The sequence below is a fragment of the Zootoca vivipara genome, chromosome 3 (genome assembly GCF_965207765.1).
Source record: "Zootoca vivipara chromosome 3, rZooViv2.hap1.1, whole genome shotgun sequence".
Classification (NCBI taxonomy): domain Eukaryota; kingdom Metazoa; phylum Chordata; class Lepidosauria; order Squamata; family Lacertidae; genus Zootoca; species Zootoca vivipara.
The window spans coordinates 48,663-76,550 of NC_142586.1; the positions used below are offsets into that span (position 1 = coordinate 48,663).

Sequence of the window (27,888 nt, forward strand, 5' to 3'; positions counted from 1 at the left end):
TTGAATTCAGAGAAAGAATTTAATCCTTAAATTTAAGGGACTCTCAGTGATCCATGTTTCACGACAAGAGTAAAGAAACACAAATTTGCAAAGCTTCTTATACACTTCTTGGGTTCCTTTCCCCCTCCTCTGTAAATGTGCGCACGCAAGGGGGTGACAGGTTACAAATCCATATTAGGAAAATCCGTATCTTGTCCTTCTCATAAACACAAAGGGGGTCACAAGTACATATAAGGAAGATCCGTGTCCGGTCCTGTGCATAAACACATGCTGACTCATGCTGCCCCGGTAGCATCCTCACTCAGCCTTGAGTAAGACTATGCGTCAAGCATAGCAGCTTCCAGCGTCAAGCTCATCCGCTGATAAACCTTTCTGTGTTCCAGACAAGGTCAGCTTATTCGGCCTTGATAGGAAGCTTTCTCACTTACATTACACTTTGGCACACAGAGAGAGGCAAAGAAGAAAGCATTTTAAGCAAGACATCCCAGGGATATGGGGGGGGGGCTAAGCTACACAATCAGAATTATACAATGCAACTATATGATCAGATTTAGCTCGATAATACAATTGGCAGACCCCTCCCTTCATTATGAACGTGGCAGAGCACAGAGTTGGTGCGGCATGGGTGGTGTTGTGAACCCAACAGCAGGAGTAAGGTCCAGGTCATCTTGAGATGTTCCAGGAGGGAGCCGGAATGTGAATCTCTGCAGGAGGCTTGTAAAGAAGAGGAAGAGCTCCATTTTGGCAAGAGTCTCACCTAAACATGCTCTCCGACCTGTAAGGAAGCCCAAGCAGGATTGAAACTGGCTTTATTGCTTACTTAATAACATTTTATTGGTTTATCTATAATGGAATGCATCAAACCACTTACTGTTTAAAATTTCATAATGATACCATTCTAAAATGCAACAAGAATGAATACTCATCTTGAACAAATGCATGCTCTCCAAGTGTCCCACTTCTCCACTGGTATCCCCACAATTACGAAAGCCGTCCTGGCTTCTGATTTGATGCCAGAATGTCCCATTTCCCTATTTTGCCAGGGGCTCTGCTCCTGAGCTTGGGGAGAAGGATGAGCCAGCACTTGCCCCTCCACAGCAGCTGCTGGAGGAGAGGATGTGGCTGTCGAGGCCTAGCGTAATGATGCAGTGGCTCAGAGGGGGAGGCAGCAGGCAGAGCAGCCCTGAGTGGGACGAAATGGGGAGCGGAACAGAGCACAAGGAGTCCGGATTTATTTTTTAAAAAATGTTTGTGCATCCATGTCTAATCTTGTCTCTTTCTAAAAGTGTGTGTTCTTCCTTTCGTAAATCTACTAAAAGAATAAAATCAAATTGGGGCTAAGGGGTTTTCTCAGGACAGTGAAGGGTATGTGTGCTGAGTCCCATTGGTGTAGGGGTGGCATTACTCTAGGAGGGTGAGTTGGGTGGGTGTGAAAAATGTCCAGATTTTCATCTGAGGAATGCAAAAGATGAACTACCAGCAAGAAGCATTCTACAGGGCTGAAAACCAAGGTGAGTGGATGTTTTTCAGCCTGTTTTCTGTACCCTAATCCTCTAAACAGCCTGTATGCATTCTCCACCACAGCAAGCAGGTGCCATTATCCTAGATCAATGGCACATTCCAGCCAGGCAAAAACACACAAGGGGAACACAGAGCAGGTCCACTGAAAGCCACAGCCTGGGGGAAGTTCTGAGGGGGGTTAGAGAGCCTTGAAGAGTCCCATTTGGCCAGTGGTCCAGAAGTTGCCCTACTGAAAACGAATATTGTTGTGTATCTTATTGCAGTTCTAAATGACAGATATAAGGACTCCAAAGTTTGGGACTGGGTCCTCTGTCCAAGTTTTATTTTATGTTAATATACTTAGGATGGCCTGTTCATTGGATATGTATAAATAGACACAAAATACGTTACCTGCAGAGAAAGGCAGGAATGCATCTCTCTTTATGAACTTTCCTTCCGAGTCAAGAAAGTGCTCAGGATAAAATTGGTATGGTTTTTCCCACTGAGATTCATCATGCAGCACGGAGGTCAGTAGTGGCAAGATATGAGTCCCCTGAAAAGGAAAAGCAAGAGTTATTTAAAAAATGGATATGGCCCATCAAGCAAATTGTTATGGTATAGTCCTCAATGTATTTTTTCCTTTAAAAAAGCAAGAAATGATCCGGAATATAATCCAGAGATTATATACCATTAGCTCCTTAAACAGTCATCATTGGGCTGAGAGAATTGTTGACTGAGCCTCTTGCCCAACTTTTCTGGGAAGACTCAATAAAGACCTGTATGCAGCAAGGAAGGCAGAAGCAAGTAGGCCCAGACTAGGAAACTGGGGCACCGACTGGGGCCCCCAGAGGGGCAATGGCTCCCTACTTTACAAGGAGGTCAGTGGGGCCTCCTCCTAGGTAAAGGGAAAGGAACCCCTGACCATTAGGTCTAGTCGTGACCGACTCTGGGGTTGTGGCGCTCATCTTGCTTTATTGGCCGAGGGAGCCGGCGTATAGCTTCCAGGTCATTTGGCCAGCATGACTAAGCCGCTTCTGGCGAACCAGAGCAGCACATGGAAACACCGTTTACCTTCCCGCTGTAGCAGTACCTATTTATCTACTTGCACTTTGACGTGCTTTTGAACTGCTAGGTTGGCAGGGTTAGCCTAATGCAGTGATGGCGAACCTATGACACGCATGTCAGCACTGACACGGATAGCCATTTTCAGTGACACGAGGCCGCATGCCAAGATCTCACTTCTGGCTGGTGGTGGAATGCCACAGGCGATGCATTTCTGGGCGCCTTGTGGACTTCCTTTTTTAAAAAAAATTATATTTATTGAGGTTTTTTACAATAAAAAATACAGCACAAAGCTACAAAAGCTTAAAAAAATTAGAAAAGAAAAATTAAGAAAAACATAAGAAAAAGCACAAAAAGAAAAAAAGGAAAAAGGAAAAAAGATAGTATCTTTAACAATATCTTGTCCCCGACTTCCCCGTCCCTCCCCTCCCGGGTCAATTCCATATCAAAGTTCACAACTTCTTTTTTATACCCCACACAATGATTTCTATTAAATTGTAAACTATATTGCTTTTAACTATTTCTAATAATTTCCTTTAGCCTATAATTTTCCCCTAAAAAGATATATCTTTTCCTGATTCAGATTCTATCCAATCTTTTAGCCAAACCTCAAATCCCACCCCCTCCCTCCCCAGGTAGCAGTTTCCCCTTTTCCCCGGCCAGCGTCTTCATACTATCCGATTTCAAACCTTTTAATCCATCCATTCATCTACTTTATATTCCTTCTTCACCCCACACCCACTCTTAGCCATTCTAAACCACCCCATTCCTCCTTCTTCCCCTTCCGTTGTTTTAATTCTTCCACCAGCCTCCCACCCTCATCTTTATTTCCACTTTCCCCTATTTCCAGTCTTCTGTCTGGCCTGCGTCCCCTCACTCTCACTGGGGGGGGGCAAGGGCCAGACTCTTTCCTCCCTCCTCAGCTTGTTTGTTTCCTTCTGAGATCTGGCCACCCTCTCTCACTGGGCGGACCAGGTCCCAGAGTCCATCTTGTTCCTTGGCATCCAAAGTCACGCAGGTGGTCAATGCTTCCTCTCTCACAGGTTGCATTGATTTCACAGTCCGTTGCTCCTTATTTTCTGTCTGTTGTTCAATGATTTCTTCTTCTTCCAATTCTACAGTTTCCATTGGGTATGTCTGTTGTTGGTCTTCTTTTAAAGTCTGAATATTTCCTTTGCCATAACGTATTTCCTCTGTCATTTCTTTAATAAAGTCTAGAATATACTGCAACTCGACCTCCTCCATTTTTAAGAGGGTTGTTTTGGCTGGCAGCCTTCTTTGTCCTTCTATGTTCCCGTGGGAATTGTAACTTGATCCGCCAGAGATGGTGCTGTAATGCCCAAGCTAGTTCCTTTGTTTGTTTCCAACCATGTTTGTCATTTATAATTCAAATTCTTAATCCAAATTTTCCAATTCTCCACTTTATTCCGTCAGTCAACTTAAATATAATCCAAAAGTTATCACAAAATCACAACGATTACTCTTTATAAATCCTTATATTGTCAGCTGGTCATGGCTTTAGGTTCCTGCCCCCGGTTTTTTTTTGGGGGGGTTCTTTATCCCAATAGTAAATTTGCCAATGCAGTCTAAAACATATGTCCCCCCCTTAGTTCTGCCTTCTAAGGGGGGATACAAGTTCCATTTTCCAGGGGGATCCGCACCCCTTCTCTTCGATCGGCTGCAGGCAAGTTAGTTGTGGCACAGCCTTCCGGGTAGGGGGGGGGAACGATCTCCGTTTTTTATTCCCCTCCCAAGTCCAAATTCTTCTTTTTTAAAAAACAATGTATTGTCTTACTCACAGTCCGAATCTTAATTAGAAGGTATCTGCCGCTCCTCTGTCTCCGGCTCGGAGCTTTCCACTACCGAGGTAGCAATGGTCCCAAGGCTCCGCCATGTACAGCCTGCTCTCGGAGGCTCCGACGGGGGCTCTCCGGGCAGTTTCCATGGCTTTTTGGAGCCCGCTGGGTATCCAGGCCCTCAGAACGCACAATCTGAGGATTCTCCGGGAGGTCGCGGCGCCCACGCAACTCCCCCCCCCTCGGTAGCGGTGGGTGTCTCGGAGACCGAGACAAACCCCGCCGGTGGCTGATGGCGGCAGACCAGAAGTCCCTTTAAAAAAAAAAAATTTATTGAGATTTTTCAACTTGAAATTACATTCACTTCATCACATCACATCATAATACCATATAGAAAAAGAAAAAGGAAAAAAAGAAAAAAGAAAAAGGAAAATAGAGCAAAAAACTGGAAAAAATTCCAGAAGAAAAAAGAAAAAAAGAGATAGAATCAAAAACAAAAAACAAAAAAACAACAATCCAATCTTATATTAATAACTCTGTCATAACTTCGACTTCCCCGTTCCTCCCTTCCCGAGTCTAGTTATATCCCATCTTAGCAATTTTCATAATTATACAATTCCAAAACTATCAATTTAAATCTTAAAATAATTACTTGAATAAAATCCTTTAATCCAAATAATAGACAAATTATTTCCTCTAATTACTCCCTTTGGCCTATTAATTTTCACTAAAAATATTCTACCTTATCCATTCTGACAATTCTAATACCTCACTTCTAAGCTAGTTTAATTTCTAAATCCCCCCTCCTTCTCCCGGATGACATTTCCCTGGATATCCCGACCAGCTCCTATATACAGTCCAGTTTCAAACCATTTAATCCGTCCTTTAATTACAATAGCTATCAACCCATTCCGTCTCTCGACCACTCCAGCCCACCCCCCCTCTCCAACAGCCCTTCTGCCAGCCTCACTCCAGTTTTTCCTTTTTCTTGTCCCCCCCCCCTTTAGCATGTCCTTTGCCTGGTTCTTGCCTCCCTTCTCTCACTAAGGAGGTCCGAATCCAGGCCACCTCTTTGTTCATTGTCACAGCTTGGTTATTTTTTGCCAAGAACCTGCTCTCCTCTCACTGGGGGAAGTGATTCCTGGTCTTCCATGCACATTGGAGCTCCTTGGTTATAACGTATGTCCTGTGCAACCTCTCTCACAGCTTGCACTTCAATCAAAATCTGATGCTCCTCTTGGTCTTCCTCTTTTAAAACTTTAATGTTTTTGTCTTCTATAATCTCAACCTGTGTCTCAAAATTGTCTGTGGGGAGAAGTTGATGTTGTGTTTCAATCCATAACTTTGTAAGTCTTTTGGATTCTTTTACTCCCGTCAGCACTTCTTGAACTTTTTCCCATACACTTTGTATCCCGTTCTCACCCATCTCGTTAAGTTATTTTGACTGTCTGTATCCATTGTCTTCTCAAGTTACAATATGGCGCATAGGCTGTTGTGCCAGAGACGAGTCCTAATGGTGGCTAGTCGGAGCCTCCAGTTTCCCGTCACCCGGTTACCGGAGAGCTCATTAATGGACAGTTCCAATTTTTGCAGGAATCCACACAAAGAAAATAAATCACCTCCCCTTGGCTCTGCTACCACAGGGAAGGGGTCCAACTTAATTTTTAGATAAATTCAGAGTCCCGTTCCAGCATGATGGCTGCAGGCTCAGTAATTGCATGTTGGTATCTCGGTGGGGCGGGGGAAACGACCTCTGTTATCTTTAGAATTCCCCTCCCAAGTCCAAATTCTTTCCCAAATTAATTAAAAATATTTACTCACAAGTCCAAATCAATTCTTTGGAGGCATCTGGCGCACATTGTCACTGGCTCGGAGCTTTGCGCCTCAGAGTGAGCGAATAAACCCAAGGCTCCGTTTCGCTCAGCCTGCTCACGTCGCCCCCCAAAAAGGGGCTTGCCGGGCAGTGAGCGGGACTCTAAGGAGCTCTGCTGGGTGTCCACGTCCCCGAAAAGCACAATTCGGGGGTTCTCCGGGGGGCCGCTTCGCTCAAGCGGCTCTCCCCCCCCCCTGGGGCGCTGGGAACCTCGGAGCCCGAGGATTCCCTCGCCTATTTCCAATGGCGCCAGACCGGAAGTCGCCTTGTGGACTTCCGGCGAGGCAAGGTGGCGGTCGGCACAGAGTCACGGAGCTCCTGAAAGTGACCAGTGCTGCAGGAGCTGAAGGACAGGCTCCCAAGCCCCCGCCCCGCCCCCGCCCAGACACTGGGGGCCACCAGTGCAGCAACCGGGAAGCTGCTAGACCCCACCCCCACCCCGCAAACCTGACGGCCGGCCTCAAGGCACTCCAAAGGCCAGAGGAGGAAAAAGGAAGCCCTGGCCCTGCTGCTGCCGCCACTGCCACCGCAGAAAGGAAGGAAAAAAGAAGGAAAAACAAGGCAAAGGGGAACAGGGGTCCGCTCGCTCCGTTGCTGTCCCCGTCGCCCCCGACTCAAGGAAGAGGAGGGGGCCCTTGGAGGAGGGAAAAAAACCCCGACCCCGACCACGCTGCTACCAAAACCGCCACCTTGCCACCATTCCAGGAAGAGAGAAAAGTTGCCCCGCTGCCGCGCAAGCATAGCCGAGTGAGGGGAGAGGTAGGCTGAAGAGGGCCACGAGGAGACACAGGCCCAACCCGAGCCCACCTCCCCAGCAGCAGACCTGTTGGAGGAAGGCCTGAGTCCAGAGTCCCCCTTTTAAAAAAAATTTTAAAAAATATTTCCCTCCCCTTTTTGCTTTTTATTCTAAATATTCCTAGGATATTCCTAAATATCGTGAAATTATGGTTTTTCTCTCAAAGTGACACACCACCCGAGTTATGCTCAGTTTTTTGGCGAATTTTGACACACCAAGCTCAAAAGGTTGCCCATCACTGGCCTAAAGTGTAATGTCCTAATTAATGAAGAAATCAATCGCAGTCAGCTGAACAAACAATGCAGTTTAATAAAAGTGATTACCTTTGGAATGAAGTAGCCTTTAAGGGTAACATCCACAGTGGTTGCATGGGGCAGGTTGGTTGGGGCAATGTCAGCAAATCTCTGGATCTCATGGATCACTGCATCTACATATGGCATTTTCGTTCGGTGCTCAATCCTTGGTTGAGAAGATCCAAGAACCTTTGCAATTTCTTCTTGGACCTTATCTGGGGGCAGCGGAGGGGGATATTTTTTTGTTAAAATAAACTCATTGGTGGTTTTATATGTCCCCCCCCCCCCCCATGGCAAACTCAAAAGCATATGTTTGCCATCAACTCATATCTTCAGATTACCTGGAGTAACTGACAGCTAATTATGCAATGGGACTGCCTGATCTATGAGCACAATCTCACAACATATTGCAAAGTTGTGGAAGATGCTATTCACCTGAGAATTTTAGTAGAAATTCACAATTTGCATATAGTTATGCCGGAAGCAAAAGTCAGAAACATGTGTGCTCCGTTACACCCAACATTGGGGGGGGGGACTGACATGTGTGATGTCACACAGTGAAACTAGGCCCAACAAGGCCACCAGTTGTGGAATATTGAGGGGGGCCTCCCCCCTCATTGAAATTTGTGGGGCTCACCGCCCAGCTCCCCAGCTCCCCAGAGAGTTATGTACAACTGGAATCAAGATACTGTATGCTAGCTAGAGTAATGGGAGCCAACCCAATGACAAGAACTCACTCTGAATTTCAGGATATTTTATCATTAGTAACAGTCCCCAGCGCAGCGTGGTAGAAGTGGTCTCCATGCCAGCAGCAAATAAGTTACCCACAACGGCTTTTAGGTTCTCATTGTGGAAACATCCGTTTGGCTTGTCCTTCTCCTGGGGTGTAAAAAGAAAGAACTGGCTATAACCAGGTGAATGAGCAAATTCCATGCGCAGATATCCAAGTAGCCAACCAAGGGCTGGGAGGGAACTCACTGGAATGGAAAGAGTAGAAAAATAATACACGCCCAGCACACTAAAATCTCTTTTATCCATGAAAGCATGTCACAGGCAGAAGAAAGGAGCGTAGTATAAAAGAAATACCGGGGGTGTGGGGAGGGAAACATGACATGCTGGACTAGTCATGGAATCAAGGAATCATAGAGTTGGAAGGGACCCTGAGGATCATCTATTCCAACCATCTCAATGTAGGACTGCAGCTGTCACTAACAGGGATTGAATCTGCAACCTTGGCGTACGCAGCAACGTTTTACAACCAACTGAGCTACTGTATCTCACAGGTTGTTTTTTCCTTTTCTTTTGAGAGAAGCAGGCCTCCAACTGCATACAGCCTTGCAAGCAATCAGGTCACAGACTCCAGATATTAGCCAAAGCTTTATAGAGCAAAAATAAAAAATAAATGTGCAGAGTATATTAGACACCAGCTCACATGGAAATGTATTTTTAAAATGTGAAAATTTCAACTTTTCAAAATATCAAGTTTTATTCTTGGTGGGTTTAAAAGACTCCATTACCTCTTGCTGTCTCAGAAGAAATGAATCAATAAAGCTCCTTTGGTCGTTTTCATCCAGATCTCTGAGGTGTTGTATGAAGGTGGCTTTTACGAAGGCATATATCTCATCCCTGTTGTGAAGGATAGTCTTACGAGCGCCCAAAAGTGAGCCAAGAGCAGGAAATATGTTATACAGCTGTAAGAATAAAATACGACAAAGAGAAAAGCCCAGTGCTCAATTCTCAGGTGGTACCCCAAATATGTTTGCTCATCTTCCACAGAGGAATACACAATGACACAGAACAATAATGTATTCGGGTTGGAGTAACGTTGAGTAAATATCCCTTAGAGGCCAAGGCTGCAATAGAGCTGGCTGGAGGGCCATTTTCCTACGTGCTGTTGTAGTTATCAAGCCCCGTTGTACTTGTGGATTAGCAGTTTGTTGAGATGTGGACAAGCCCCTAGATCAGGCATCCCCAAAGTGCGGCCCTGCAGATGTTTTGGCCTACAACTCCCATGATCCCAAGCTAACAGGACCAGTGGTCGGGGAAGATGGGAATTGTAGTCCAAAACATCTGGAGGGCCAAAGTTTGGGGATGCCTGCCCTAGACAGAGGTCAACGCTGTATACTTAGACCAGTAGTTGCCAGGGTCATCAATATACAAAAAGTCAATCATGGTTTAAGTTATCTAGCTATTATGTATTAAGCAGAATACCCAATTATATGAATGAAAATAATAAATGGGGGGAAGATTGTTTTTAAAAAATGTTCTGAAAGTGTCTCATATTTCTCAAAATATTTTTTGCAGTGAATCCCAAACAATATGGAATTGCACACACATTGAGTTTTCTGTGAATACAACCAACTACAGTATTTCTTTTCCATTTGACAAACTTAGATTACCATGATAGAGGAGCTTCCAAAAAGCTGGATATTTTCATTGAACAGCTCCAGAAGTTTTCTAAATGTGGAATCTTCGTATTCAAATCGCTTGTTTAGTAGGATAGACGCCATGATATTGGCAACAGCAGCATTCATAATTGTGGTGGTTTCAAATGGTTGTCCTATACGTAAATATTAAACAATGTTCAGATAAAATAACAAGTATAATTGCTCTTCACTACCTTAAGTTCCCAGTGTCAGCCTACCTATGTACAGTAGAGAGTACATTTATCTTAGAAACTATTGAAATATATAGTGCAGAAGAGTTTGGATTTGATATCCCATTTTATTACTACTGGAAGCTGTATGCCGGCTCCTTCGGCCAATAATGTGAGATGAGCGCCGCAACCCCAGAGTTGGTCACGACTGGACCTAATGGTCAGGGGTCCCTTTACCTTTACCTTTAAGGAGTCTCAAAGTGGCTAACATTCTCCTTTCCCTTCCTCCCCCACAACAAAAACTCTGTGAGGTGAGTGGGGCTGAGAGACTTCAAAGAAGTGTGACTAGCTAGCCCAAGGTCAACAAGGAGCTGCATGTGGAGGAGCGGAGACACGAACCCGGTTCCCCAGATTATGAGTCTACCGCTCTTAACCACTACACCACACTGGCACCATAATGTACCTAACCAGAGATCTGCAACCTTTTTGAGTCCATGACTCCCTTGTCCAGCTACATTCTTCCTGTGGTTCCACTTGGGAGTCCTCTAGGCCAGTGTTTCCCAACCTTGTGCCTCCAGATGTTTTTGGCCTACAACTCCCATGATCCCTAGCTAGCAGGACCAGTGGTCAGGGATGATGGGAACTGTAGTCTCAAAACATCTGTAGGCACAAGGTTGGGAAACTGGACAAAGGTGATCGTGAAGCCAGCACCTTACTTGCCTTGGGAGGCAGCAGTGGCAGCAGTGGGTGCCACCAGGCCTGCATGGCGCAAAGGCTCCCCTTTGGCACTGTACACTCAGCTCCCAGACATGGCCTTGCACACAGCAAGCACAAGAAAGGTCAGTGTGGTGCCTGCCTGCCCAGCCTCCCACTTGTCTGTCCATTTCCAACATCAAGGGCTGGTGGACTGGCTGAACCACCTCAGCTCCTGGCAACCAGCACCCCCTGGCCAGCCCCAAAGGCACCGTTCACCTGGGGAGCTTGTAGCCAGGGCTGCTGCAACAAACAGCTGTGCAAGCCTTTGGGAGGCAGAGGTGCGAGAGGGCACCTGAGGAGGGAGGGAAGGAAAGAGGGACAGAGGCCAGCATTATCTCACACTGACCTGAACACTGCAGATTGGTTACTTCTTCACCAGGAATCCTGGTTACTATAGTTCTGAGAGTTAGCAATATGTATATAACACAATATTCTGTAACCCACCTTGGTAAGATTCAAATTTCTTAATCAGGACACTGCATTCTTCCACAATTCTGTCCTCTATGGACCTCTTCCCCATGCCATAGTCCCGTAATGTGCTTAGTGCAAACCGCCGCATCACTTTCCAGTTTTCACCATGTGAAAAAATAACACCTGAAGAGAAGAGATCAAGTTTCAAGTTACCATGGCCATGACAATATGCTTTGGCTTCTTGGACCCTTCTTCTGTGGAACTGACCATCGCTCTCAGCTGGTCCCTCATCCGGTCTCTGATAAGACACACACTCTCCAGAACTTCAGCAATATCCCTATGGGTTGTACCCTCAGAACATGATTGGACAGGGGGTTCTCTTCAGATTATATTATGACCAGATTCTCCTATTCCCCCCACACTTCTCTTTTGCTGGCAGTGACGAAGACATTTGACATTATCCCTCAAATGGCTGCAGCTACACTGGCCGATTGAAAAATTGGCAGGCTGTCCTCAAAGCTATAATAATCAGTTCTATGATTTTTTTTGGCACAGATTCTATATTGCTATGATAACTAAATTTCACAAAGAGAAGGAAAGGCCTCACCAAAACCCCTTGAAAAATCCTCAAAAATTGGGATGATGGGTCTCTCTGCAAATGCGTCCGCCTGATTCACCAGAGCCTCCTTGACTGTCTCATACCCCGTCAGCACCACTATTTTCTGGAATCCCATTTGGATGTGGAAGATGGGGCCATGTTCTTTGGACAACTGGAGTTCAATGACCAAAAGAGAGAAACATCAGATAAATCCCCCAAGACTAAGCAAAGGGTAACTAAACATACATACAAAACATACATAATCTCAAAATCAAACTGTTACGAAGAAAGTGCAGTAGGGTGGCAATTTCTGCAGGTCTTTTATTTTATTTGGAGGAAACTGTGAGCAGATAAAGTTGAAAACTGATATGAATTTTCCTTCCTCAACAAAACGAAAGTTAGAATCATAGAATTGTAGAGTTGGAAGGGACCACAAGGATCATCTAGTCCAACCCCCTGAAATGCAGGAATCTTTTTGCCCAACGTGGGATCAAACCCACGACCCTTTGATTAAAAGTCTCATGCTCAACCAAGTGAACTATCAGTTCTGGCTGCTCATAATTAGGCTCCTCTGTTTCACCCGTGGAGAGCCAGTGCTTTCCAATATTGCCTTTAGCTAAAATTACCCTGGAGACTTAATCTAGATTTAATCTAATGCAAAAAAAATTCACCTGCCCAAAGAATCCTGGAAAATGTGGGTGTTGTGAAGAGATGAACATTTTCAATAAGAACATAATTGCGTGTGGAGACCTTTTAACCAGGCCTAGACATAAATTCAGACAGGACTCAAATTTTGGTTTGGTTTTTGGCAGAATTTAGGCCACAACTTTATTGATTACAAATCAAGTGAGTGGTTCCATAGGCTCTGGTTTGTCTAGCTACCTGCAGCCCTGCAGGCAGCGCTGACTCTGGGCAGCAACCGTAAGTCAGCCTTGGGTAAACACCTGGGGCACAGGCAGGCAGAGGTGTCTGCCATGCCTCCACCCAGATGAGCCCTGAACTCAGGCTCAGGGCACAACTCCACACGGGGAAGACCAACCGTGAGTCCTGGATTCCTTCTTAAAGGAATACCCATGCATGGGGATGGCTAGGAATCTTGCCACCCCTATCAACAAGAACCAGAGCCTATCCGCAACCTTAGAAGTTGTGATGATTTGCTACGTGGCAGGTGAAACACCAATGGCACCAGCCAATCAGCCAAGTGGGGAAAATTCCTGCCATGCCCCTGTTCCAATGACAAGCGACACACGACGGCATAGCAAGGTCAAGAAAAAGCCGTAAATATAGGGACAGGTGGGCAGGTCCGATGAACTGAGTCTGAAAGCCCGCTTTACTGGCCGAGGGAGCCAGCGTTTGTCCACAGACAGTTTTTCCGGGTCATGTGGCCAGCATGACTAAGCCTCTACTGGCGAACCAGAGCAGCGCACGGAAACACCACCTACCTTCCTGCCAGAGTGGTACCTATTTATCTACTTGCACTTTGATGCGCTTTCGAACTGCTAGGTTGGCAGGAGCAGGGACCGAGCAATGGGAGCTCACCCTGTCGCGGGGATTCGAACTGCCAACCTTCTGATCGGCAAGCCCTAAGCTCTGTGGTTTAGACCACAGTGCCACCCGCGTCCCAGGCTGGTTATGGCATTCCTATTTCCCTCCTCCAGTGACCCAGTCCCTCCACTGCACAGATCAGCTATCAGCCTAAACCATAACAGCAATCACACACAAAAAGGAAGAAAAAAAGGAGTAAGCGATACTTGACAGAGTTTTGTCATTTTTGCATATATGAGATGGAACACTGACATCTACCTGGCCTAAAAACATCCACAGAAAGAACAGAAAACGTTACCTTTAACATTGTTCTGTAGGGTCTCTTCAGATCCATCATGTGGAGATTCCCAACAAGTGGTAAAGGTGTAGGTCCTGGTGGGAGATTTTTGGAGCTCCTATTCCAGAAACTGCCCCATTTCAAAATGAATATAATCGTAAGGACGAGCAGGAACAATGTTGGAATCTGTGCAGTCCAATCCATTTCTTTTCAGTAAGCAAATTTCTGAAGCGATTACTGTGAAAGTCACAACATAGTTGGGTCAGGACAATGTCTGCCGCCTGAAATGAGCAGCAAATTTATCATACTAGGAACTGTCTCTAGTGAATCATTTCATTCAATGGAATGCCTTCACTCCCCCCCCCCGACATTATTGCAATCTACGCTTGATGATTTAGCTTTCCCTTTAAAGGTACGGTAAAGGACCCCTGGGTGGTTAGATCCAGTCAAAGGCGACTATGGGGTTGCGGCGCTCATCTCGCTTTCAGGCCGGGGGAGCTGGCGTTTGTCCACAGACAGTTTTCTGGGTCATGTGGTCAGCATGGCTAAGCCGCTACTGGCACACGGAGGACTGTGACGAGTGCCAGAGTGCACAGAAATGCTGTTTATCTTCCCTCTGCAGCGGTACCTATTTATCTACTTGCACTGGCATGCTTTTGAGCTGCTAAGTTGGCAGGAGCTGGGACAGAGCAACAGGAGCTCACCCAGTTGTAGGGATTCGACCCCCCACCTTCCAATCAGCAAGCCCAAGAGACTCAGTGGTTTAGAGTACAGCGCCCTTTCTACTTACTTGAGCAGGGGTCTTTTCTTCCTGAAATGAAAACATCGTTCAGGAGCTTCAACCTCTTTTGAATTCTCAGAAGGTCCAATGTTCAGGTTTAGAAAAGCATTAAGAAACCCTCTTGCGTAAATATTGAACTAGTGAGAAATCTTTCAGATAGTCACTCTCAGAATCTCCTGAACTCCTTCTTTACAAATATTCTGCATTTGGCATGTGTGTGTAGCTAATTTAGTTAATTAATATACCGGTGCCGGCAACATAGGGAGATGTTCTTGGGGAAATACTGCACAAATATTTTGGTGTGTGTGTGTGCGTGCGCATGCAATTTTCTGCACTTTGCAGCATGGACCTCTTCTGTGGGCCCAATCTCTTGAACTGTTTGCTCCATAGACAAACTTGCGTTATACACTTCCTCTTGGCTTGTGCAACATTGTGGTTTAGCTGATGATGATGTCTTTTATTTATAGTTGCTCTTGATCCATAAGGTCCCAGGGCAGATTACAACCATTTTAAGCACATGCTGTTGCCAGGCGGTTACCACGGTATCAGAGCAGGTACTGGTACCCAGAAATTCTAGTGGGCCCATGGAGGAATATATTTGTTAAGAGTCCAGTGAGGAATACTTTAGTAGAAATTTCAGCATTTGGACCTTCTTATTGAGTGTTTCTGACCATAGGACCTCACCCAGTAGTCCCTTAAGCTTTTTGAAATCAGCCTTCTTAAAGTGAATAACTGTGAATAATTGTATGAGTGTACAACTTAGCATGAGAAGAGAAGACTCCCTGGAAAAGACCCTGATGCTGGGAAAGATTGAGGGCACAAGGAGAAGGGGACGACAGAGGACAAGTTGGTTGGACAGCGTTCTCGAAGCTACCAACATGAGTCTGACCAAACTGTGGGAGGCAGTGGAAGACAGGAGTGCCTGGCATGCTATGGTCCATGGGGTCACGAAGAGTCGGACACGACTAAACGACTAAACAACAACAACAACAACACAACTTAGCTACTTGCATACACAGATTGTACATTTGTTGAATGTAATATGTGAAGATTGCTACTTCCTCATATTAGAGTGCATGTTTGTGTCTGCCCTTTAAGGCTACACCTGAGGACACTGTTTCAGATGTGGGGAGACCTGGATTCCCCACTGACAGGAATTGGTAAGGGAGTGCAAACCATGGATTTGAAGAGCCCACTCGCTCCGAATGAGGGGGCTTCACAGATAAGTTGCTTGTATAAAAAACTATTTTTGCAGCTTGTATAGTTGTTGCTCACGGTTGGACATTTAACTGGGAATATGATGCTTTGAGATATTTGAAGGATTTGTTAATGTGTGAATACAAGAAACCAGTTTTGTCACTTGATCTCTATGCCCGAAGCAGAAGCACCAACTTGCGCCCAAGATGTGACATCATGAGTGCACAACATCACAGTGCCGGGAGAGATGTGACAAGAGACTGCAAAATGGAGTCCAACCTTATCTATTTATTTTATAACATTTATGCACCACTTGATTTTTTTTTTTAAAAAAAGCTCAAAGTGGGTAGCTGTGAAGGGAGGCAGCAGCTGGGAGACCCCCCGAGGGAGAAGGCTCCGAGCCAGGGGACTGGTGGTGGGATGAGTGGTCAGTGGGAGAAGAGGGAGCTGACTGGGAGGAGGAGGTGTTGAAAGCTGAAGAGGTAACAGGGTTTTATGAGCAGGAAGAAACTGCTGTGGAGAACAGTTTAGACAGGAGAGGAAGGGGGCAGAAGACAGAGATGCTGCAGCCTGCCTCATCCGGGGAGTCTCCCCCTCCTGCTGCAACCAGCTCCCTTCTCCCTGGTCACCCAGAATATGGAGAGAAATGAAGACAGCAAAGTCATGAGATGCAAGGTGATGGAGCTGTAGGCTGCTGGGGGGGGTGGGGCTTAGAGGGCAGGGGGAAGGTGGGGATCTTCAGTTCTCGTAAGTTGGCAGGAGCTGGAGTCAGGAGTAGGTCAGCAATAAAAACACCACCAGTGCTGGGGAAGTTAACCCTTTATTCAAGGAAAGCAAAATAGTGCAGGCCTAGTGATCACAACATCTCCCATCCAGATTTTCCATACCCCCACCCCCAATTGTTAAAATAGAATTTCTCCACAGAGTAAGTTTTGCATCTGAAAATGAAGGAAATTTATTTTTATTGGCCAATACAGTATATTCCATATTTTCTACCTGGCTTAATTGTTTCATGTGTTGTTTGAACTTTCAAACATCTTGATCACAGCATCTCCAATCCAGTTTTTCCATACTCCCCCACCCAATTTTTAAAATAGGATTTCTCCACAGAGTAAGTTTTTAATGTTCTTAATAAGATTCCTGATGTAGTTTTTTAAAACCAGTGGAATTTATCATTGCTCTTTTCACATGGAAAGACAATCTATTTTGTTACCTGTAGACTTGCTATACCTGTGGCCCTCAGTTAAAATCTGAGCCTCTTGATCAGAGCTTATTCAAAGAAAGCAAAATAGTGGTTTCGCCCATCCAGTTTTTCACCCCCACCCCACCCCACCCCCAATATTTAAAGTAGAATTTCTCCATAGAGTAAGTTTTGCATCTGAAAATGAAGGAAATTTATTTTTATTGGCTAATATATTCCATATCTTTCTACCTGACTTAATTGTTTCAAGAGTTGTTTGAACTTTCAAACATCTTGATCCTAATGCAAGGCGCTATGTATGTATGTAAAATTATCCACTTTTGGAAATATGATCTGGATATAAAAACTGGAAGGCCTCTCAGAATATAGATAAATCTGGGGACAATGTTCTTAATCAGATTCCTGATGTGAATTTTAAAACCAGTGGAATTTATCATTGCTCTTTTCACATGGAAAGACATTTTGTTACCTGTAGACTTGCTATACCTGTGGCCCTCAGTTAAAATCTGAGCCTCTTGATCAGAGTGGGGAGAAGCACCTGCATTTGACTACCCCTTTTTGACCAGCCATCACTTAAATCTTTGTTTTTAAAAGTGCCCTTCACTTAGAACCACATGATGAAGCAGTAAAATACACAAGGAATGAAGTGTCTTGGCACAAAATATACAGATTATAGTAGGTAATTTTTCCCCTGAACAGAATCAAAGAACTTTCAAAATTAAATTCCTAGGCTGAAATAAAGCACTACAATTAACACATAATCATATTTACTACAAACATTGAGCAGAACATAGTGGGTAACACTTAGGTTTTGTGACACATCATGGGCCAATCCGACTGGAAGTCTACTGAACCAAAATGTCCATGGTTAATAAGGGTGTTTAAAAAAGGTTTGCATTGATCACACAGGGAGGCTTACCAAGCCATGAACTTTGCGTCTTATGAACGTGGCAGAGCACAGAGTTGGTGCGGCATGGGTGGTGTTGTGAACCCAACAGCAGGGGTAAAATCCAGGTCATCTTCAGATGTTCCAGGAGGGAGCCGGAATGTGAATCTCTGCAGGAGGCTTGTGAAGAAGAGGAAGAGCTCCATTTTGGCAAGAGTCTCACCTAAACATGCTCTCCGACCTGTAAGGAAGCCCAAGCAGGATTGAAACTGGCTTTATTGCTTACTTAATAACATTTTATTGGTTTATCTATAATGGAATGCATCAAACCACTTACTGTTTAAAATTTCATAATGATACCATTCTAAAATGCAACAAGAATGAATACTCATCTTGAACAAATGCATGCTCTCCAAGTGTCCCACTTCTCCACTGGTATCCCCACAATTACGAAAGCCGTCCTGGCTTCTGATTTGATGCCAGAATGTCCCATTTCCCTATTTTGCCAGGGGCTCTGCTCCTGAGCTTGGGGAGAAGGATGAGCCAGCACTTGCCCCTCCACAGCAGCTGCTGGAGGAGAGGATGTGGCTGTCGAGGCCTAGCGTAATGATGCAGTGGCTCAGAGGGGGAGGCAGCAGGCAGAGCAGCCCTGAGTGGGACGAAATGGGGAGCGGAACAGAGCACAAGGAGTCCGGATTTATTTTTTTTAAAATGTTTGTGCATCCATGTCTAATCTTGTCTCTTTCTAAAAGTGTGTGTTCTTCCTTTTGTAAATCTAGGTAAAGGTAAAGGGGCCCCTGACCATCAGGTCCAGTCGCGTCCGACTCTGGGGTTGCGGCGCTCATCTCGCTCTATAGGCCGAGGGAGCCAGCGTTTGTCCGCAGACAGCTTCCGGGTCATGTGGCCAGCATGACAAAGCTGCTTCTGGCGAACCAGAGCAGCGCACAGAAACGCCGTTTACCTTCCCGCCGGAGCGGTACCTATTTATCTACTTGCACTTTGACGTGCTTTCGAACTGCTAGGTGGGCAGGAGCTGGGACCGAACAACGGGAGCTCACCCCGTTGCAGGGATTCGAACCACCGACCTTCTGATCAGCAAGCCCTAGACTCTGTGGTTTAACCCACAGCACCACCTGTGTCCCTTTTGTAAATCTACTAAAAGAATAAAATCAAATTGGGGCTAAGGGGTTTTCTCAGGACAGTGAAGGGTATGTGTGCTGAGTCCCATTGGTGTAGGGGTGGCATTACCCTAGGAGGGTGAGTTGGGTGGGTGTGAAAAATGTCCAGATTTTCATCTGAGGAATGCAAAAGATGAACTACCAGCAAGAAGCATTCTACAGGGCTGAAAACCAAGGTGAGTGGATGTTTTTCAGCCTATGGTCTGAGAGTTTTCTGTACCCTAATCCTCTAAACAGCCTGTATGCATTCTCCACCACAGCAAGCAGGTGCCATTATCCTAGATCAATGGCACATTCCAGCCAGGCAAAAGCACACAAGGGGAACACAGAGCAGGTCCACTGAAAGCCACAGCCTGGGGGAAGTTCTGAGGGGGGTTAGAGAGCCTTGAAGAGTCCCATTTGGCCAGTGGTCCAGAAGTTGCCCTACTGAAAACGAATATTGTTGTGTATCTTATTGCAGTTCTAAATGACAGATATAAGGACTCCAAAGTTTGGGACTGGGTCCTCTGTCCAAGTTTTATTTTATGTTAATATACTTAGGATGGCCTGTTCATTGGATATGTATAAATAGACACAAAATACGTTACCTGCAGAGAAAGGCAGGAATGCATCTCTCTTCATGAACTTTCCTTCCGAGTCAAGAAAGTGCTCAGGATAAAATTGGTATGGTTTTTCCCACTGAGATTCATCATGCAGCACGGAGGTCAGTAGTGGCAAGATATGAGTCCCCTGAATAGGAAAAGCAAGAGTTATTTAAAAAATGGATATGGCCCATCAAGCAATTTGATATGGTATAGTCCTCAATGTATTTTTTTCTTTTAAAAAGCAAGAAATGATTCGGAATATAATCCTGAGATTATATACCATTAGCTCCTTAAACAGTCATCATTGGGCTGAGAGAATTGTTGACTGAGCTTCTTGCTCAACTTTTCTGGGATGACTCAATAAAGACCTGTATGCAGCAAGGAAGGCAGAAGCAAGTAGGCCCAGACTAGGAAACTGGGGCACCAACTGGGGCCATAGCTGCCAAGTACCCCGTTTTCCCAGGGAAACCCCCGTTTTTACTTACCTTTTCCCGGTGGTCCCCCGTATCACTTTGTCTCCCGTTTTTCTCCGTTATTTTCTCCTGCCGGCGGCCATTTTTTTCTTTCTGATTTGCCCTTCTATGGGCACCAAAAATGGCCACCGCCAGCTTCAAAAGTCGCATCCACGCATGTCCGGAAGTGCATAGACGCGACTTCCGGTGTTGGCGGCGACCATTTTTGGTGCCCACAGATGGGCGGAGCGACACCGGAAGTTGTGTCATCGCACTTCCTGACATGCATACAAGCAACTTTCGAAGCCGGCAGCGGCCATTTTTTGTGCCCATAGAAGGGCAAAACGACACCGGAAGTTACATCAGCAAAACTTCTGGTGTCACACGGCTGCCGGTCCCGGATTCTGCAGTCTGGGACTTGGAAGGTAAGACTGGGGCCCCAAGGGGGGCAATGGCCCCCTACTTTACAAGGAGGTCAGTGGGGCCTGCTCCTAGGTAAAGGTAACCATTAGGTCCAGTCGTGACTGACTCTGGGGTTGCGCGCTCATCTCACATTATTGGCCGAGGGAGCCGGCGTACAGCTTCCAGGTCTTGTGGCCAGCATGACAAAGCCGCTTCTGGCGAACCAGAGCAGCACACGAAAATGCTGTTTACCTTCCCGCTGTAGTGGTACCTATTTATCTACTTGCACTTTGACGTGCTTTCGAACTGCTAAGTTGACAGGGTTAGCCTAAAGTGTAATGTTCTAATTAATGAAGAAATCAATTGCAGTCAGCTGAACAAACAATGCAGTTTAATCAAAGTGATTACCTTTGGAATGAAGTAGCCTTTGAGGGTAACATCCACAGTGGTTGCATGGGGAAGGTTGGTTGGGATAATGTCAGCAAATCTCTGGATCTCATGGATCACTGCATCAACATATGGCATTTTCGTTCGGTGCTCAATCCTTGGTTGAGAAGATCCAAGAACCTTTGCAATTTCTTCTTGGACCTTATCTGGGGGCAGCGGAGGATTTTTTTTTGTTAAAATAAACTCATTGGTGGCTCCCCCCCCCAATGGCAAACTCAAAAGCATATGTTTGCCATCAACTCATATCTTCAGATTTCCTGGAGTAACTGACAGCTAATTATGCAATGGGACTGCCTGATCTATGAGCACAATCTCACAACATATTGCAAAGTTGTGGAAGATGCTATTCACCTGAGAATTTTAGTAGAAACTCACAATTTGCATACTCACATGGGGGGGGGGGCTGACATGTGTGATGTCACACAGTGAAACTAGACCCAACAAGGCCCACCCAGTTGTGGAATATTGAGGGGGGTCGCCCCCCTCATTGAAATTTGTGGGGCTCACTGCCCAGCTCCCCGGCTCCCCAGAGAGTTATGTACAACTGGAATCAAGATACTGTATGCTAGCTAGAGTAATGGGAGCCAACCCAATGACAAGAACTCACTCTGAATTTCAGGATATTTTATCATTAGTAACAGTCCCCAGCGCAGCGTGGTAGAAGTGGTCTCCATGCCAGCAGCAAATAAGTTACCCACAACGGATTTTAGGTTTTCATTGTGGAAATATCCGTTTGGCTTGTCCTTCTCCTGGGGTGTAAAAAGAAAGAACTGGCTATAACCAGGTGAATGAGCAAATTCCATGCGCAGATATCCAAGTAGCCAACCAAGGGCTGGGAGGGAACTCACTGGAATGGAAAGAGTAGAAAAACAATACACGCCCAGCACACTAAAATCTCTTTTATCCATGAAAGCATGTCACAGGCAGAAGAAAGGAGCGTAGTATAAAAGAAATACCGGGGGTGTGGGGAGGGAAACATGACATGCTGGACTAGTCATGGAATCAAGGAATCATAGAGTTGGAAGGGACCCTGAGGATCATCTATTCCAACCATCTCAATGTAGGACTGCAGCTGTCCCGTACAGGGATCGAATCTGCAACCTTGGCGTACGCAGCAATGTGTTCCAACCAACTGAACCACTGTATCTCAAATGTTGTTCTTTCCTTTTCTTTTGAGAGAAGTGGCCGTCCCACTGGAAAACAGCCCTGCAAGCAATCAGGTCACAGACTCCGGATATTAGCCAAAGCTTTAGAAAGCAAAAAATAAAAAATAAATGTGCAGAGTATATTAGACATCAGCTCACATGGATATTTTCAAAATATCAAATTATATTCTTGGTGGGCTTAAAGACTCCATTACCTCTTGCTGCCTCAGAAGAAATGAATCAATAAAGCTCCTTTGGTCGTTTTCATCCAGATCTTTGAGGTGTTGTATGAAGGTGGCATTTATGAATGCATGCATCTCATCCCTGTTGTGAAGGATAGTCTTACGAGCTCCCAAAAGTGAGCCAAGAGCAGGAAATATGTTATACAGCTGTAAGAATAAAATACGACAAAGAGAAAAGCCCAGTGCTCAATTCTCAGGTGGTACCCCAAATATGTTTGCTCATCTTCCACAGAGGAATACACAATGACAGAGAACAATAATGTATTCGGGTCGGAGCAACGTTGAGTAAATATCCCTTAGAGGCCAAGGCTGCAATAGAGCTGGCTGGAGGGCCATTTTCCTATGTGCTGTTGTAGTTATCAAGCCCCATTGTACTTGTGGATTAGCAGTTTGCTCAGATCTGGATAAGCCCCTGGACAGAGGTCAACCAGTAGTAGCCACGGACGGCAAAATGCCCCCCTGACGCTGTCCCCCCACAGATCCAGGCCCCCTCCTGCCCCAACCATTGTTGCAGCCAGCCTCACCACTGCCGCTGCACCCATGGTGTCATCCACAGTGTTGCCACAATACAGCAGCAAATTGTGTCATATTAGCGGTGAGGGCACTGTAACAGCAGCCATGTTGGCATGGGCAAAACTGAGACGTGGCTGGCAGTAGGGCAACGGCAGGGACAGGGAAGCGGTTGGATTTGCCACCTGAGGCAAATTGCTTCACCTCACCTCATGTTAGCATCGGTTCTTGGCAGTGGGGCATTTTTAGCCCTACCCCAATGTTGCTTGTATTATCCCTGGCCATTAACCATTCTTGCTGGACGTTCAAAGGTTCCCCACACCTGACTTAGACTTTCAAAAAAGCTTGCACAACAAAGGCTCCTGAGTAAGAAAAGCAGGCATTGGAATAAGGGGGAGGGGTCCTCTAGTAGGTCAGGAAGTGGGGCATAGGAATAGACAGACATTCTCCCAATAGAAGGATGTAGAAAGTAGAGTCCCCAAATGATAGTTATGGGGCCCTGTTCATTTTTTTTTAAAACTATTAAAAAAGATGAAATTACAAAAGCAAATATTTCAACTATATATAATTTCATCCGATCATGCATCACTATACAAAAAGTCAATTATGTTTTATGTTATCTAACTATTATATTTTAAGCAGAATACCCAATTATATGAATGAAAATAATAAATGGGGTGAACATTGTCTTGAAATTTTACATTTGCTTTTTTAAAAATAAATTTGTTTGGGGCCCTTCTTTATTTATTTTCCCATTTGACAAGCTTAGATTACCATGACCGAGGGGCTTCCAAAAAGCCGGACATTTTCATTGACCAACTTCAGAAGTTTTCTAAATGTGGAATCTTCGTATTCAAATCGCTTGTTTAGTAGGATGGACACTATGATATTGGCAACAGCGGCATTCATAATTGTGGTGGTTTCAAACGGTTGTCCTATACATAAATATTAAACAATGTTCAGATAAAATACCAAGTATAATTGCTCTTCACTACCTTAAGTTCCCAGCGTCAGCCTACCTATGTATAGAGTGCATTTATCTTAGAAACTAATCCTAAGTTCCGGTGTACTTGGAGATATCTGAGTTAAGAAATGCTGAAAAGAGCCATGGGTGCTATTGCAGTACTGTATATACCTACCCAGAAGTCTCCAAGCTTTTTGAGTCCATGACTCCCTTGTCCAGCTACAATCTTCCTGTGGTTCCCCTGTGGGGCAAATGTACTCCAAACCTCAGGAGCCAGTTATGTCACCCCTTGGCAGATCCAGCTGCCTCTCACCCTTTTTCAAACACCCTCCGTTACGAAGTGTTCCCTCAGCCTCTTCTCCTCTCCCCTCTCCTTGGGAGTCCTCTAGGGAGCAGCCACAGCCACCCCTGGTCTCTGAGCCACCCCCTGCCCCCAAGAGAGCTGCCTCCTCAGGCTGCCCCACAAGGGCCTAGGAAGAGGATGCCCCAGCCTTAGCGGCCTGACGGAGACTGGACGAAGGTGAGCATGAAGCCAGCACCTTACTTATCTTGGGAGGCAGCAGTGGCAGCAATGGGTGCCACCAGGCCTGCATGGCACAAAGGCTCCCCTTTGGCACTGTACACTCAGCTCCCAGACATGGCCTTGCACACAGCAAGCACAAGAAAGGTCAGTGTGGTGCCTGCCTGCCCAGCCTCCCACTGGTCTGTCCATTCCCAACATCAAGGGCTGGTGGACTGGCTGAACCACCTCAGCTCCTGGCAACCAGCACCCCCTGGCCAGCCCCAAAGGCACCATTCACCTGGGGAGCTTGTAGCCAGGGCTGCTGCAACAAACAGCTGTGCAAGCCTTTGGGAGGGAGAGATGCGAGAGGACACCTGAGGAGGGAGGGAAGGAAAGAGGGACAGAGGCCAGCATTATCTCACACTGACCTGAACACTGCAGATTGGTTACTCCTTCACCAGGAATCCTGGTTACTATAGTTCTGAGAGTTAGCAATATGTATATAACACAATATTCTGTAACCCACCTTGGTAAGATTCAAATTTCTTAATCAGGACACTGCATTCTTCCACAATTCTGTCCTCTATGGACCTTTTCCCCATGCCATAGTCCCGTAATGTGCTTAGTGCAAACCGCCGCATCACTTTCCAGTTTTCACCATGTGAAAAAAGAACACCTAAAGAGAAGAGATCAAGTTTCAAGTTACCATGGTCACGATAATATGTTTTGGCTTCTCGGACCCTTCTTCTGTGGAACTGACCATCGCTCTCAGCTGGTCCCTCATCCGGTCTCTGATAAGACACACACTCTCCAGAACTTCAGCAATATCCCTATGGGTTGTACCCTCAGAACACAATTGGACAGGGGGTTCTCCAGTTTACGGCTCTTCAGATGTAATCGTACATTATCTTATGACCAGATTCTCCTATTCCCTCAACACTACGCTTTTGCTGGCAGTGACGAAGACATTTGACATTATCCCTCAAATGGCTGCAGCTACACTGGTCAATTGAAAAATTGGCAGGCTGGCCTCAAAGCTATAATTTAAACTAATACAGTGGTACCTCGGGTTATGAACGCGATCCGTTGCGGGTCGCAGTTCGTAACCCGAAAAGTTCGTAACCCGAACCGCCATTTGCTATTTTTGCTATTTCCGCGCTTTGCGCATGCGCAAATAACGCGCGCCGCTTCTGCGCACGCAGAGAAAATACTTCCGGGTTTGCGCAGTTCGTAACCCGAGTTGTTCATAACCCGAGGTGTTCGCAACCCGAGGTACGACTGTAATCAGTTTTATGAATTTTTTGGCACAGATTCTATATTGCTATGATAACTAAATTCCACAAACAGAAGGAAAGGCCTCACCAAAGCCCCTTGCAAAATCCTCAAAAATTGGGATGATGGGTCTCTCTGCAAATGCGTCCGCCTGATTCACCAGAGCCTCCTTGACTGTCTCATACCCCGTCAGCACCACTATTTTCTGGGATCCCATTTGGATGTGGAAGATGGGGCCATGTTCTTTTGACAACTGGAGTTCAATGACCAAAAGAGAGAAACATCAGATAAATCCCCCAAGACTAAGCAAAGGGTAACTAAACATACATAATCTCTCACAGATCTGAAATAAATTTCATTTACATGGTTTCATGGTATATTTGTGACTGAATTATCAACTTTAAATGTCTAAGCACATGGGTGTCTTTAGGAAGAGGAGTAACATCAAATTGTTAAGAAGAAAGTGCAGTAGGGTGGCAATTTCTGCAGGTCTTTTAGTTTATCTGGAGGAAACTGTGAGCAGATAAAGTTGAAAACTGATGTGAATTTTCCTTCCTTAACAAAATGAAAGCTAGAATCATAGAATTGTAGAGTTGGAAGGGACCACAAGGATCATCTAGTCCAACCCCCTGAAATGCAGGAATCTTTTTGCTCAACGTGAGATCGAACACACAACCCTGTGATTAAAAGTCTCATGCTCAACCAAGTGAACTATCAGTTCTGGCTGCTCATAATTAGGCTCCTCTGTTTCACCCATGGAGAGCCAGTGCTTTCCAATATTGCCTTTAGCTAAAATTACCCTGGAAACTTAATCTAGATTTAATCTAATGCAAAAAAATTCACCTGCCCAAAGAATCCTGGAAAATGTGGGTGTTGTGAAGAGATGAACATTCTCAATTAGAACATAATTTCAGACATGGGCACACTTATACTGCTAAATATACTGGTAAATGCTTTGTTTTGTTTCACGTAAGAGGATTGTGAAAACTTGAGGGGATTTTAGGAGTGTATTTAGAAGTGCTGGCTTCACATTGAAAAGTTTGATAATTTTGCAGCCAATTTTTGCAGATAAGGCTGGTTAAGGTAAAGGTAAAGGGACCCCTGTTTGTTAAGTCCAGTTGCGGATGACTCTGGGGTTGCGGCGCTCATCTCGCCTTACTGGCCAAAGGAGCCGGCATTTGTCCACAGACAGTTTTTCCGGGTCATGTGGCTAGCATGACTAAGCCGCTTCTGGCGAAACAGAGCAGCGCATGGAAACGCCATTTACGTTCCTGCCAGAGCGGTACCTATTTCTCTACTTGCACTTTGACGTGCTTTCGAACTGCTAGGTTGGCAGGAGCAGGGCCCGAGCAACGGGAGCTGACCCCGTTGTGGGGATTTGAACCACCAACCTTCTGATTGGCAAACCCTAGGCTCTGTGGTTTAGACCACAGCACCACCCATGTCCCAGGCTGGTTATAGCATTCCTATTCCTCTCCTCCAGTGACCCGGTCCCTCCACTGCACAGATCAGCTATCAGCCTAAACCATAACAGCAATCACAATTCTTATCTCATTATACATGATAAAGCTATCATTAGCCATTCTCACCCCTTGCTTTTTCCTGTAAGACCAATTGCAGTTATTAACAGTCATCAATGGGTTTCCACACCTATCAGTCAATCACCCATTCCCACCACACTTCTGAGTAATACCCCTCCCCACCCTCTCACTATATATAAGGGTCTGGTGACCCTTCTGTTTCAGTGTATCTGAAGAAGTGTGCATGCACACGAAAGCTCATACCAATGACAAACTTAGTTGGTCTCTAAGGTGCTACTGGAAGGATTTTTTTGTTTTTGTTTCAGCAATCACACACAAAAAGGAAGAAAAAAAGGAATAAGCAATACTTGACAGAGTTTTGTCATTTTTGCATATATGCCGATATGAGATGGAACACTGACATCTACCTGGCCTAAAAACATCCACAGAAAGAACAGGAAACGTTACCTTTAACATTGTTCTGTAAGGTCTCTTCAGATCCACCATGTGGAGATTCCCGATAAGTGGTAAAGGTGTAGGTCCTGGTGGGAGATTTTTGGAGCTCCTATTCCAGAAACTGCCCCATTTCAAAATGAATATAATCGTAAGGATGAGCAGGAACAATGTTGGAATCTGTGCAGTCCAATCCATTTCTTTTCAGTAAGCAAATTTCTGAAGCGATTACTGTGAAAGTCACAACATAGTTTGGTCAAGGACAATGTCTGCCGCCTGAAATGAGCAGCAAATTTATCATACTAGGAACTGTCTCTAGTGAATCATTTCATTCAATGGAATGCCTTCACTCCCCCCCCCCCCGACATTATTGCAATCTACGCTTGATGATTTAGCTTTCCCTTTATACATACTTGGGTGGAGTTGTTTTCTTCCTGAATTGAAAACATCGTTCAGCAGGTTCAACCGCTTTTGAATTCTTGGGAGGTCCAACGGTCAGGTTTAGAACAGAATAAAAGAACTGGAGAGTTGGAAGGGACCCAGATGACTGTTATGAAACCCTCTTGTGTAATTATTGAACTAGCGAGAGATTTTTGGGATAGTCTCAGAACCTCCTGAACTGCTTCTTTACAAATATTCTGCTATTCAG

The 27,888-nt window shown here is 45.3% G+C and overlaps 2 protein-coding genes across 5 annotated transcripts; both read right to left on the reverse strand.

The window, feature by feature from the left end:
• LOC132591864 (cytochrome P450 2K1-like) lies at positions 1–27,729 on the reverse strand. Of its 3 annotated transcripts, none has more exons than XM_060272296.2 (10): positions 27,653–27,729; positions 13,525–13,740; positions 11,691–11,853; positions 11,117–11,266; positions 9,720–9,880; positions 8,838–9,011; positions 8,058–8,199; positions 7,351–7,535; positions 1,912–2,053; positions 1–775 (listed from the first exon to the last, which is right to left on the reverse strand). In XM_060272296.2, the coding sequence occupies exons 2-10, from the start codon at positions 13,705–13,707 to the stop codon at positions 588–590; spliced, it is 1,488 nt and encodes a 495-aa protein (XP_060128279.1). In that variant the 5' UTR covers positions 13,708–13,740; positions 27,653–27,729; the 3' UTR covers positions 1–587. The 3 variants fall into 3 exon arrangements, with proteins under 3 accessions (XP_060128279.1, XP_088521598.1, XP_088521599.1); XM_088665472.1 differs by lacking the exon at positions 27,653–27,729 and adding an exon at positions 14,294–14,410; XM_088665473.1 differs by lacking the exon at positions 27,653–27,729 and having other exon boundaries at positions 1–1,183; positions 13,525–13,881.
• On the reverse strand, positions 16,283–27,788 carry LOC118082621 (cytochrome P450 2K4). 2 transcript variants are annotated; one of them, XR_015948802.1, is made up of 11 exons: positions 27,653–27,788; positions 27,255–27,470; positions 25,357–25,519; positions 24,521–24,670; positions 23,303–23,463; positions 21,992–22,165; positions 21,239–21,380; positions 20,593–20,777; positions 19,334–19,475; positions 17,152–17,809; positions 16,283–16,694 (listed from the first exon to the last, which is right to left on the reverse strand). XR_015948802.1 is itself a non-coding variant. In XM_060272295.2 (10 exons), exons 2-10 carry the CDS (start codon positions 27,435–27,437, stop codon positions 17,622–17,624), a joined length of 1,488 nt encoding a protein of 495 aa, XP_060128278.1. In that variant the 5' UTR covers positions 27,438–27,470; positions 27,653–27,788; the 3' UTR covers positions 16,283–17,621. The 2 variants fall into 2 exon arrangements, 1 of the variants encoding a protein (XP_060128278.1); XM_060272295.2 differs by having other exon boundaries at positions 16,283–17,809.
• Between the last annotated feature and the right edge of the window lie 100 nt (positions 27,789–27,888).

Bases quoted from the DNA above. Each gene is read 5' to 3' on its own strand.
- LOC132591864 (XM_060272296.2), bottom strand. From the start codon at position 13,707: ATGGATTGGACTGCACAGATTCCAACATTGTTCCTGCTCGTCCTTACG. The intron at 11,854-13,524 runs GTAACGTTTTCT...ATTGAACTCCAG, and splicing joins CCTACAGAACAATGTTAAAG to TTGTCCAAAGAACATGGCCC. The intron at 9,012-9,719 runs GTAATCTAAGTT...TTATTCTTACAG, and splicing joins TTGGAAGCTCCTCTATCATG to CTGTATAACATATTTCCTGC.
- LOC118082621 (XM_060272295.2), bottom strand. From the start codon at position 27,437: ATGGATTGGACTGCACAGATTCCAACATTGTTCCTGCTCATCCTTACG. The intron at 24,671-25,356 runs GTGAGGCCTTTC...TCTTCTCTTTAG, and splicing joins GGATTTTGCAAGGGGCTTTG to GTGTTCTTTTTTCACATGGT. The intron at 17,810-19,333 runs GTAACGTATTTT...GCTTCCTTACAG, and splicing joins ATTCCTGCCTTTCTCTGCAG to GTCGGAGAGCATGTTTAGGT.